Raw genomic sequence first — 12,942 nt, 5'->3', positions numbered from 1 at the left:
GCCAAAGCAATTTAAACTCTGGAAACGTGCGTAGATACGTGTGGTCTCGGACCTGGTGGTTAATGGAACGTGGGCCTCTATCTCAGATCTATAGCATAAGTTTGAATCTTTTCGCCCGCTTTTCTTTGAGTACTTCCAGGTCCGACACTTCGCTATGTCCTTGCCCGCCTCTGACACTCTTAGGCCCCTCACTCCCTTTGAGTACATGTGTTTGCATTCCCCACTCACCAAAGGGATGGTGTCGAGGATTTATAACTGGCTAATAGAGATATCCTTTGACACCCCAGGGCGCCGTGAATGGGAGAGAGATCTGGGACCCCCTCCGGATGAGTCTTGTTGGGAGGAGGTCAGAGAGGGGATTGCCAAGAGCTCAATATCCACACTTAAAGAAACTGCATACAAGCTGTACTATAGGTGGTACTATACCCCAGATAGGCTGTCTAGAATGTTTTCCACTGCTACTGCGAGCTGTTGGCAGGAATGTGGTCAGAGAGGCACGATGCTGCATATATGGTGGACCTGCCCCCGTATAATCCCTTATTGGAACATGGTCCTGCCACTTAACTCCGTATCTGAACAACAGATCACTAAGGATCCCTGGTCGTTCCTTCTCTCTCGCCCTATCCCTGATGAGAGCGCCCCTTCCAACAAGCTGATATCCCTAATAGCTAGGCACTGGAAAGATCCTAACCCTCCCTCTATGCAGGCCTTACGGAACTACATCTGGCATATCGCAAGCATGGAGAGTATTACATGCTACCTTCACAATAAATCATACAACTTTGACAAGGTTTGGGCTCCGTGGTATCTCCAGGAAAGCCGTAGCTGTTTGCCCCCTTTGGCTCTCTCGTCCTCTAATGGTACATAGACTCTGGGCCGTCTCCGGATCCTCCAGGTTGGTCATCATGCGCCATGGGTAAGAGATCCATATGTCTTGCCGTCTACTTTTTATTTTCTTATTTATCTCATAGGTTGTTAATCTCTAGATATGTTGCTTATAATCTCCTTTGTAATATGTATGGCGATTTACGTGCCTGTCATTCCCAACCCTCCCCCCCGCAACCCCTCCTTATCCCTCTTTGTTTCCTTTCTCTTTCCCTCCCCTTCCTTCTACTATAAAAATTTATTATAAGAGGAGACATCTTGTTGTCTTAAAACAGTTGATTTTTACTTGTGGTTTGCTTTTCCATGCGGGTTTCCTCTTGTAACAAATAAAGAGTTTTTAAAAAAAAATAAAAAAAAATTACTGTATAACCAAAAAAATCAGTGCGGATACAGCTGTCAGAAATGAAAAAGCTAGAGCAGTCAGTTAAACCACTCAGCTGCTAGACAACAAGAGCGGTTCAAATCACGAAACCAGTGGTTGTTTCCTGCCATTTGCCGCTATTTGGATGTATTGATTCTACAAAAGTGGGTCTTTCTAAAAGGACATCATAATAAAACCTTTCCGGTTTACCAATTTATCTCTTGATCACATATGTGCACTGATCATAGCAGGCATGCATGCTGTAAAAGAAACTTACCAGTCCAAGTGCTGCCTTATGAACAGGGGAAATAGACAGATCTGCACACTTTACTTCCCAAACTTGAACAGCTTCAAACCAGTGATCCGGCTGCGTAGCACTGTCCCAGCGATAGTAGCTCCTTGGACTGTGAATTATATGATCCTAGGGTTGAAAAGAGAAATACATTTCAAATGATACACACATGCATACATACAGACACAAAGACACAGGGGCCACTTTATTAGGTATACCTGATCACCTGCTTGTTAATGCAAATATCAATCAGCCAATCATGTGGCAGCAACTCATCGTACAAAAGCATACAGACATGGTCAAGAGGTTCAGATGTTATTCAGACCAAACTACAAATTGGGGAATAAATGTGATCTAAGTGGCTTTAACCATGGAATGATTATTGGTGCCTATGACGAGACCGGGCATCATCGGGGAAATATAGTGGCAACTTGGTCTGTCAATCAGTAGACCAATTGTGCTACATTGGCAAAACATATTTATTGAAAACCATCCAGTGGCCGGATACAGCATTGCTTTGTGAAAAAAGTGGGAGGAGGTGGCGGCAGCCAACAGGAAGCATGGAACAGCTGGAGATCCTGTGACATCACAAAGGAGTGGAAAGGGTTAAGATAATGAGGTGGGATCTGAATATTTACTGACCATTGTCCCAGCACGTCTCAAACCAGACTTGATAGCAGGGGAACAGCAGGGGGGCTGCTACTGAGGTCATGTTCTACCCCCATCCGTTACCACATAGATTCCACCCATCACCAATAAAAATGGATCATGGCCCGGAGAATTGGATCAGGGAGAGGTCAAGTATAGGGGGATTATGGGGATGAACAAAAAGGGAAAGCCGGAGGGGAGAGGTGGCTGTTACTGGGGGATTCTGGACAGTGAGGACTAGGATTGATGTTGAGTAGCTGTACTCATCAGTGCCAGAGAGGATTGTTTGAACCTGGAACTTATTCAGCCAGATTGGGTGCTGAACCTCTAGGACTGATTTGTCATCACGCCATCGGGAAACACTCGCAGATTCTGGGGAAATGGTGAGCCTACATTGGTAGAAAGACCGATACCCAGAGCCCCACCATGCTGGTGGAGAGTTGGCCAAACAGACGGGATCAGCAAGACCCACTTAACAGATGGGACCCCTTGCCAACTGTGGACTTTGTTGCTAGGAAATTTGTGCCTGTTAGGACTGTGAGCTGGGAGGTAACCTGCTGGGGAACTTTGTTGAGGTTTTTTAATGACACTGTATAAAAGCTGACTAAATTCCCAAATCTTGAATTTAATAAACAACCAAGTACATAAATAATAAAAACAATAACAAACGTAAATAAAATTCCAAAATGAAAAAGGACACTGGATCTCTCAGAAGGAGGTATTTTTAAAAATTCAGGATATCTGGTAGAAGGTTAGTCAGAGTATTATGGCTTCCTTTAAGAATGCAGTCCAGAGATAATTTAGAGGATCACATGAAACCTCAAAAAATAATCATGAGAGGGCAAAAAAACATAGTTCCAGATATATAGGGAAGAGTAGAACTCCAGTAGGGTGAGATTGGTATTCAAATAGAGCTCACCCAGGCAGCAGAACAAATCCAAAATATATTATCCGGCAGAAAGAAATAGTGACTTCTTACCAGTTCAAAAGATGGAATAGATAGTCTCCACAACAGGCTGAAATTGAGATCCACGGTGATATGCGTTTTTTGCGGACTTCACCGCTGTTGTTTATACAAGTAACTCACTGTTTTTCTCTGTGTGGTTCTCTGGTGTGTCACATGTTCCAGCAGGTGCACCTGCTTTTACTGCCGTCCGTCAACTCAGTACAGAGATGAAAGTTCCTGCTGCACAAGGGTTCCCCGCTCATAACAGAAAAGGACTCAGACACTAGTGTCGGGAATGCTGGCTATTGCTCCCTGACGCGTTTCGTCCCAACAGAAAGTCCCACTGTTGGGACAAAACGCAGCAGCAAGCAATAGCCAGCGTTCCCGACACTAGTGTCTGAGTATCACCGTGGATCTCAATTTCAGCCTGTTGTGGAGACTATCTATTTCATCTTTTGAACTGGTAAGAAGTCACTATTTCTTTCTGCCGGATAATATCTTTTGGATTTGTTCTGCTGCCTGGTTGAGCTCTATTTGAATACCAATCTCTCCCTACTGGATTTCTACTCTTCCCTATATATCTGGTAATATGTTTTTTTTCATGATGATTATTTTTCGAGGTTTCATGTGATCCTCTAAATCCAACCTGCGGCCCTCCAAATGTTGTGAAACTAAAAGTCCCAGCATGCCCTTCCAGCAATCAACTGGTTGTCTACCAGCAAAGCATGCTGGGGCTTGTAGTTTCACAACACCTGGAGGGCCGCAGGTTGGACAGGCCTGCTCTAAATTATCTCTGGACAGCATTCTTAAAGGAAGCCATATTATACTGCTACCACTTATCCTGGTTTCTTAAAAATATCTCCTTCTTAGAGGTCCAGTGTCCTTTTCATTTTGGAATTTTATTTACATTTGTTATTGTTTTTATTATTTATGTACTTGGTTGCTTATTAAATTCAAGATTCGGGAATCTATTCAGCATTTATACATTATGTGTATATACATACATATATATATATATATATATATATATATATATATATATATATATATATATATATATATATATATATAGCTATCTATCTGGATGAGCTCTATCACCCCAGCGCCATTATATATCTTTTTTAATTTTTGGTTTTTAGGGTGTTTTAGGGTGTCATCAAAAGCCCTTTAATGTGCTGCAGGGGGTAATAGTGATCCTCCAGAACATTATTACCATCATTATTTCTGTCACCATTAGTACATATCCTTATTGGAAGGAATTCACTATTATTGTCTTTATTTGTATATTGGTTATATTGGAGAATTACTTTTTATTTTATATTATATATTGCCCATCCCTGAAAGTGCCGAACTTATCACCTTTGCGGGTGTTTGGTTTTTACGGACACTGCTAAATTTACTGACACCTGGTTATAGTTGGTGGGGGAACATGTATCTCCTTGGAGAGCAATTTTGCATTTACTGTGTGTACACACACTGTTTAAATAAAAAGGTTATTATCTCTTTCTTGCTTCCTTACACATGTGATCTATGAACCTAAAGGGCTGGGCACTTTGAGGACACCAAGGTTGAAACCAAAGTCCTCTAAGTGCCAAATTGGGTCTGAGTATCTTGGAAACTGCTGATCTCAAAAGGATTTTCATGCACAACAGTCTAGTTTTTACAAGGATTGGTGGGCAAAAGAAAAAAACATCCAGTAAGTGACAGTTCTGTGGGTGAAAAAGTCTTCCCAATGAGAGAAGTCAGAGGAGAATATTCAGACTTGTTCAAGTTGATAGATAGGCAACAGTAACTCAATTATCCATGTGTTACAACAGTGGGTTGTACAGCAAGTCAAATTTTGAAGTAGATGGCCCACAGCAGGAGACCACACTGGGTTCCACTGCTAGCAGTGAAGAGGAAACTTATGCTACAGTGGGCACAGGCTCAACAAAGTTGGACAGTTGAAGATTAGAAAAACACTGCCTGATCTAACAAATCTATTATTGCTGCGAAATGCAGATGGTAGGATCAACATTTGCCTTAAACATGAATCCATCCTGCCTTATGTCAATGGTGCAGGCTGGCGGTGGTTTAATAGTGTGGGTAATGTTTCCTAGGTACACATTAGGCCCCTTAAGACAAACTGACTATGCCAAAGCCTTCCTGGCTATTGTTGCTGACCATGTGCATTCCATTATGACCACATTCAACACACCATCTAACAGCTACTTCCAGCAACATAAAACATTAGAAAGCATACATCACAAGCTGGTTCTATGAACATAACAATGAGTTCAGTGAATTATATTGGCTTGTCCAGTCACCAGAGCACCTTAGAGATGTGGTGGAGCGGGAGACTGTTTGTAAGAATGCCACTATGTGATGCTGTCATGTCAACATCATCATCATTTATATAGCGCCACTGATTCCGCAGCACTGTACAGACAACTCACTCACATCAGTCCCTGCCCACTGGAGCTTACAACCTAAATTCCCTAGCACACACACGCACAGAGACTAGGGTCAATTTGATAGCAGCCAATTAACCTACCAGTATGTTTTTGGAGTGTGGGAGGAAACCGGAGTACCCGGAGGAAACCCATGCAAACACAGGGAGAACATGCAAACACAGGGAGAACATGCAAACTCCACACAGATAAGGCCATGGTCGGGAATTGAAATCATGACCGCAGCGATGTAAGGCAGAAGTGCTAACCACTAAGTCATCGTGCTGCCCATGGACCAGAATCTTTAAGGTATGTTTACATTACCTTGTTGAATACATTCCAGGGGCAGAGTGAGAGAGTCTCACCTGATGCTAAAGCATTAAGCTATACAAAAAAAACAATAATGCCCTTTTGATATATCAGTGTTAAGCTCATTGCATACACACCAACTGCGAACATGCTACCAAGTACAGTTAATGATGCAGCTCCTCCTGACCCAATTATTTGTGTGTGTTTAGCTATAAAGTCTAATTTTTATAAAAAAAAATTTAGCCCTCAAACTTTTTTTATGTTTTTTTATTAATATCTTGCAGAGCCCAAATGCATTAATTCTATGCTTCATCTAACTATCACACTGGGTGTTCTGTGCTGCCTTTCTCTGGATCAACACATTAAAACTATCTACTTAATGAACTTGTGTTTTCATTAATCTTGCCTTACTATGAGAAAGCTGTGCAGTGAACCGACATTGAGAGAATGAAAGCTGTTATCCACTTTCACCTTTGCTCTATTGGTTTTACAAAAAAAATAAAAATACTTAACTGTATATATGGTTCTTCCCATATCCATGTGGGTTTCCTTACACTCTCTAAAACCATATTGGCAGATTTATTGGTTTCTGGCGAAATTGACGCTAAAGTGTGTGGTAGAGAATTTAGACTAAACTCCACTGTAGTAGACACTGAAAGTGTTGGGCAATATTCATATTAACAAAGGAAAAAGATAATGATGAATGTTTTTCTCCCTCAGATTAACATTGACCACCCCTAACAAAAAATAAATGTGACTGTTGTGTTGTACAGTTATCTAGTCAGGAAATCTGGGCTAATGATAATGGCATAAAACTTGATATGAATATATGTGCTACCAACTAACAAATCAAATTACCTTTTTGGTTTGACAAGCCCTGGTTTTAAATCTCTGAAGCATCTTACAGGTTGATCACTGTTAATAACATTGACTGGCCTCATCTTTATTGTGAATTGTTTGAATTAACTTAACAGTCCAAAAGCAAATTATACTGTAAAGTGTACTAAATGTATATAAAACTAAATTAAGCATATGTAGGAAGTTTAAAGGTCTTCTAAAGGAGCTGGAGACATGTCTAGAGCGAATCCCTTAACATTGCATTTAGTTGCAATTAGCTTTTCTCTCTCTAGAGTTTAGTTAAACAATGAAAGTAAGTGTCTCATTGTTTGCCATGGATTAGAGCAAATTTTGCAGCTAAATGCAGTGTTAATATATATACATGACCAAGTTGAGCCCCTTTACATTCATTGTTTTAAGTTGTGACAGTTTTCAAATTAAACTGAGTTATACCAGTACCTTCAGAAAATTATAATGTCTTTCCAAGTCCTCATCTCTAAAGCCTGTTCCAATCTAAAAGAAGACAGAAAACATAAGAAATGAGCAATGCTTGGGTATGTTAAAAAATAGAAACAAAAACATACATCTTTATATTCGTTTTATTTCCATAGAGGGTGACTAAAATAAAAGAGTAAAAAGATAAACAAGGAGTTATGGAGTCCTAGGACTACGAAGTTTTAAGATGTTATTGCCACCAATGTGAACATAGTGTGGATCAAGTTGTTTTAGGCCCTTAATTTATATTCCGACAATTTTCCAAGGATTATCTATATGGGCAACATAATGGTTAGTATTGCTGCCTCATAGCATTGGTTATATTCTGACAATGGCCCTGTGTGTGTGGTGTTTGTCTGGGCCCCGTCTGAATTTCATTAAGTGTAATTTGCCCTTTTCATCTTCAATCCTTCATTGCAGCTATTACATCGGGATATACCCAAGCAATAAGAGTTAAGAGGGCAACAAACACTAGATCAACCATGTATGCTATACACCGATCAGCCACCACATTAAAATCACCTGCCTAATATTCTCTAGGGCTTCTTGCATTTAACCCAGGACAGGCCCAATCATATAATTTAACTAAGGCTTAATGGGTTCAACTCGAGCACATATTATCTACACACAAATATACTTTTTTTTTTTTTTAAAGTCATATTACCACACTTCCAAACTTGGCAACTGCTAATGCTTGGACATTAATAAGATTGTTTGGTGAAAGTAAGTTTGGAGGACCAGACTGCGGCCTTACATAACTCTTCCATAGAGGCAGATTCCTTCTCTGCCTTATTGAATGTGCTCTTATGCTTTAAGGCACATTCACCTTCTCGACCATGTATGCCTCTCTAATGCAAGATTTTATACATCTTGCCACTGATGCCTTTGCAGCTGATTAAAACAAATAACTGCTTTGTTTTTCTAAATTCCTGTGTCCTCTTCAAAATAAATTTTAATGGCACGGACCAAGTCCAAACAATGAAATCTCCTTTCTTTTGAGTTCCTTTGTTTTGGACATAGCGAGGGTAGAACAATTTCTTGATTAATATGAAATTGTGATACTCCTTTTGGCAGAAATTTTGGATCAGTGCTTAGCACAACTTTATCCTCGTGCATAATAAAAAAAGGCTCCTCTGACCAGAGAGCTTGAAGCTCTGGAATCCTCCTCATTGTGGTACAAGCTACTAGAAAAAAGTCCTTCATTGTTAGATATTACATGGGGAAACTCTTGTAAAGGTTCAAAAAGGCGATTCTGTCAAGGTCTCCAATACCAGGGTCTAATCCCATGGATCCAAAGGAGAGCAACAAAAGGGTCTTATTCTCCTTGCCGCCTGCATGAACTTTATTACATACTTATTTTCGGCCATCCTTCTGTATAATAATGCGCCAAGAGCAGATATATTCGGACCTTTAGTGTATTAACCCCATGTCCTTTGTCAAGCCCATATTGCAGGATTTCAAGTACAGTATCTATGGATGGACCTTTTGGTGTAAACTGTTTATCAGAGAACCATTTACACAAAAATGTCCCAGATTCTATAATATGTCTTTGATGTTGAGTTTTTTTTGTATTTCAAAACTTAGTGAATACCCTAGTAAAAAAGTATTGTCATTTCAAATGCTTTTTCTCAGTAGCCATGTCGCTAGTCTCCAGAACCCTGGGTTTGGATGGTTCATCAGACCGTGATGGATCAGATATCGGTGTAGTGGAAGGAACCACAGTTTCTGCCCAGCTAGCTGTAACATTTGAGGAAACCAAGACCTGTGTGGCAAAAATGATAGTATTGCTATTACTGTTACCCTGTCCCTCCTTATTTTCTTTAGCACTACAGGAATCATGGGCATTGGTGGAAAAACCCAGACTGAATTGCCATGGCCTCTGCTTCTTGGTCCATATGCTGGCATAAAACCTCCTTAAGTTAGCATTTTGTGATGTCGCCAAGAGGCCCATTTGCGGATGGCCCCAGCTGTCTACTAGTTTGTTAATTATTTATTTGTTTAATGCTCATTCTCCCAGGTATAAGATGTTTTGACTTAAAAAGCTGCACTGGTGTTAATAGCGTCTGTTATATGCACTGCATTCAGGCTTGCAAACTTGCTCTCTGCCTCCAGCAGTAGAGGCAGTACTTCCTTTCTCATAGCGCGGTTTTCTGTGTCCCTCTTGATGATTTATATAAGACACTACTATATCTGGTTGTCAAAGTGTATTCTGACTTACTGACCTTTAATGAGATCCTGGAAGTAAATGCATGCTTCAACCACAGCCTTTATTTCCCTTACATTTGAGGGTGGATAGGCTCTCTCTTCTCGCCAATGACCTTGCACTATCTGCTGTATGTATGTGGAGCCCCAGCCAAAAAGACTTGTGTGTGTTGTAGTGACTATATGCTCATAATCTGTAATGGAACTGACACTTTCCAGAGTGCTGTTTGCAGACCATCACTGCTGTGGAACTCATTAAAACGATTACAGGAACCTCAACAACGGATACCCCGACAGGAATACACCAAAGGTGTATTCCAAGACAGACTGGTAATACTGACAGGTTAACAGCCGCAAACATAGTGTGGAGCTTGAAAGTGACGTTATCGCTACCTGCCGGGTTCTTCATTCGTTGTGAGTGTTTCAGGTCAGTGTTTGAACGTGTCAGTATTCCTGTCGGGGTATCCGCTGTCGAGGATCCTGTTATCGTTAAAAGGAACCCCCACCCCACCACTGTAGATCCTCTCTCATCTCCTTTTTAGTGAAATCATCGGACCTTGATCTTGTGTATTTCTGTTCCATCTGAATAGAAAACTTTGTTGAAGACTTCTCATGTGTAACCAGACTCTATGGCAGACGCCATAAGACCGAACACTCTGAGGCAGTCTTCTGCCGTGGTCCAAGGTGTTCTTCTTGGACACAACACCTCCTGTTTTAATCCTTATTTTCTTTCTGATGTCAGAAAAGCCTTCCTTTGGGCTGCATCTATACACATTCCAACAAATTCTATCCCCTGTGTTGGATATAAAGGACTCCTCCTTTCGTTTATTATCCAGCCATGGTCTTTCAGGACCTGCAGCAGCCGACTGGTGGCGCTCCTTGGATTTCCTGCTGAAGATGCTGCTGTTAGGAGGTTGTCTTGGCAAGGCCATATTAATATGCTCTCCTTTCTCAGTTTCACAATGACCACAACTAGAATTCTTCTGCAATTTGGTCATCTTTGAAATACTCCTTGTGGAGTTTGGGAACTCTAGACTGTAATCATGCTGTATCGTAGATTTTACCCACTCGACTGATTTTAGCAGAATGGGCATTGATCACAACAAAATGTATAGTTCTGCTTCCAAACTTAACAACTACCATTAAGTGGTGGTCTCTGGTGAAAAAAAAAAAAAAAAAAAAGCCTCCTAGCTTGTGAAAGAAACTGTCTTAAAGTGTCAGACAGCATCTTGTGTAACCTCTTCCAGATCTATAATTGCCTGCTTCTCAATACTATGAACGTGGACTTGGTTCCCCATAACACCTGAAGAGTAACATTTCTTTAAAAGTCTATCTCGGGGAAGACAGCCTCACTTTCCCCCAGACCATTTTAAAATAATGTTATCTAATTTTTGGCCAAACAGATAATCCACTTAAAATGAGAGTGATATCAGTTTATTTTTAGTCTGTAACCAACCACGGGTGTAGACATAATGCTCTTTATAAGAACTGAGGAAGCCATGGTCCTAGAAGCTTGTCTAATTGCATCCAGGAATGCTTTACACATAGATTCAGCTACTGTGCATCTTTGGACAATATTTAATTTACTGCTCTATTCCATTCTGTATACAATTTTTTCAAAATCATTACCCAAGTGACATAGAATTGGTTGATTTCTGCTAAGGGCAAAAATGGCTCACTAGTAAGTGCCCAGAGCACTAAATTAGGATCCCATGGTTCTACAAGATGTGCAAAACAGAGGATGAACATTTAGAACCACCTGTAAGAAGGTCTGCAAATCTCTCATAAATGCTATCTTACACTGAAAGAAAATTGACAGTGCCGAAACCGAAACCTTCATAAATCACAGAAAAGAGAGAGGTCCTTCTCAAAACCCTCCTGTAAAAAGGATAACAAATGTGAAAGACTAAACAGCAAATTATGAAATCTGACAGTCACAAGACTAAATATAGGCTTTCCATACACAATAGTAATTTGCAAAACATGCAAATTACTATTACCACAAGCTTGTGGGAAGAATTCCTGGCCCGAAGGATTGCAGTTACAGTAAACTCCACATCAAAGCCAGACAACTCAAAAGGAGGCACTGAAGAGTACCCTGGACCAGAATATCTGGTTCTAAGAGGCAACCAGTAAGGCAGACTTTTGGCCATCCATTGGATGACAGAGTACCATATCCCATGTGGCCAATCTGGAGCCACCAGAATGGCGGCCACCCGTTCTCTTTTTAGCTTCTGTAACATCAGTTGGAGCATGAGAATCGGCTAGAACAGGTGCACCAGATATAACTTTCACAACATCTTCATCACATCAATGTTCTTCGCCCTGGGGTCTCTGGACTGTGCAAAGCGGAGGACCTTTAAATTTCAGACGTAATATCATGAGTTCACGGGCAGACCATAGCGCTGTACCAGTTGAGCAAACACCTCTGTGTGAAGGGACCATTCTCCCAGATGGATCCTGTTTCATCTAAGGTTAATCTGTCTCCCAGTTCTCCACCTGTGGGATGAATGTGGCAAATATCACTGGTACATGGTGTTCCGCACACGAGTAGTCTCCCTCATGGCATTGCATTTCCCCCCCTGATGGTTCAGATAGACTACCGCTGCTGAATTGTCCGACAGGACATTCAGGGGCCTAATGGTCAGGAACACAACTCTGTAAGAATGCCCTGTAAATCGCACTTGGCTCCAGAACATTGCTGGGCCAAAGGACTCCTGGTGAGTTCAGAGTCCTTTGGACCGAAGAGGGCTTACAACCGCTCCCCATCTACACAGACTGGCATCCATGGTGAGTAAAGTCTACACCCAGCTTTGAAAGGACTAAATCTCTTGTTAGATATGTTTTTATCAATCACCACGTGGCTGCGGACAAAGTGATGATTTTCCTGTCCAGCTGAAGGGTGGACCAGAACCTGAGAAGTTTCTGCTCAAGATGTCTAAAATGAAACAGTGCGAAAAGCACCACCTTAAACGCAGACACAATGGTCCCCATCAATATCCTGCACCTGAAAAGAGACTTAGGCAGGGTACACACTACAGAAAATTTCTACCGGTGTGATACAGTTGACAATTTTACAAAGTACTTTTTTTTTTTAAATAAAGTCCCAATCACCATGCCAATTCATGTGTATACACTAAAAACGATTTACAAGATATAGCTTCAGATCTGTGCTCTTCATCTGTCGTAAGAGTCAGCTGAAAAGACCATGACTCTGAACACTCCATAAACATCTATGGACACTGCCGGCCATGAGTGCATACACACTGCAGAACTGGAACGACATTGTTCCATCGTTGAACAAGAATTTAAGTTCAGTTTAAAAAATTAACTTAAACCAGGGTTTCCCAAATCCAGTCCTCAGGGCTCCCTAACAGTGCAGGTTTTCACTATCTCCTTGCTGGAGCACAGGTGTATTCATTACTGACTGACACATTGTAACAGATCCACAGGTGGCCCTAATTATGTCACATGTGATCCAGAAAACCTGCACTGTTGGGGAGCTCTGAGGACTGGGTTTGGGAAACCCTGACTTAAA

General features: G+C 41.1%; 1 protein-coding gene across 3 annotated transcripts in view; it reads right to left on the bottom strand.

The window, feature by feature from the left end:
- LIG1 (DNA ligase 1) overlaps positions 1-12,942 on the bottom strand; it is a 251,148-nt gene that overhangs the window by 47,930 nt on the left and 190,276 nt on the right. For all 3 annotated transcript variants that reach the window (XM_075191317.1, XM_075191316.1, XM_075191318.1), the window contains exons 24-25: positions 7,167-7,220; positions 1,524-1,667 (exon numbers count right to left, since the gene is read on the bottom strand). In XM_075191317.1, coding sequence (XP_075047418.1) covers positions 1,524-1,667; positions 7,167-7,220 — 198 coding nt within the window. The remainder of the gene's footprint in view (positions 1-1,523; positions 1,668-7,166; positions 7,221-12,942) is intronic.

This window comes from Mixophyes fleayi, chromosome 11, assembly GCF_038048845.1.
Source record: "Mixophyes fleayi isolate aMixFle1 chromosome 11, aMixFle1.hap1, whole genome shotgun sequence".
NCBI classification, from domain to species: Eukaryota; Metazoa; Chordata; class Amphibia; order Anura; family Limnodynastidae; genus Mixophyes; species Mixophyes fleayi.
The sequence above is the reverse complement of the archived record's forward strand: the minus strand, read 5'-3'. Positions and strand labels throughout refer to the sequence as shown.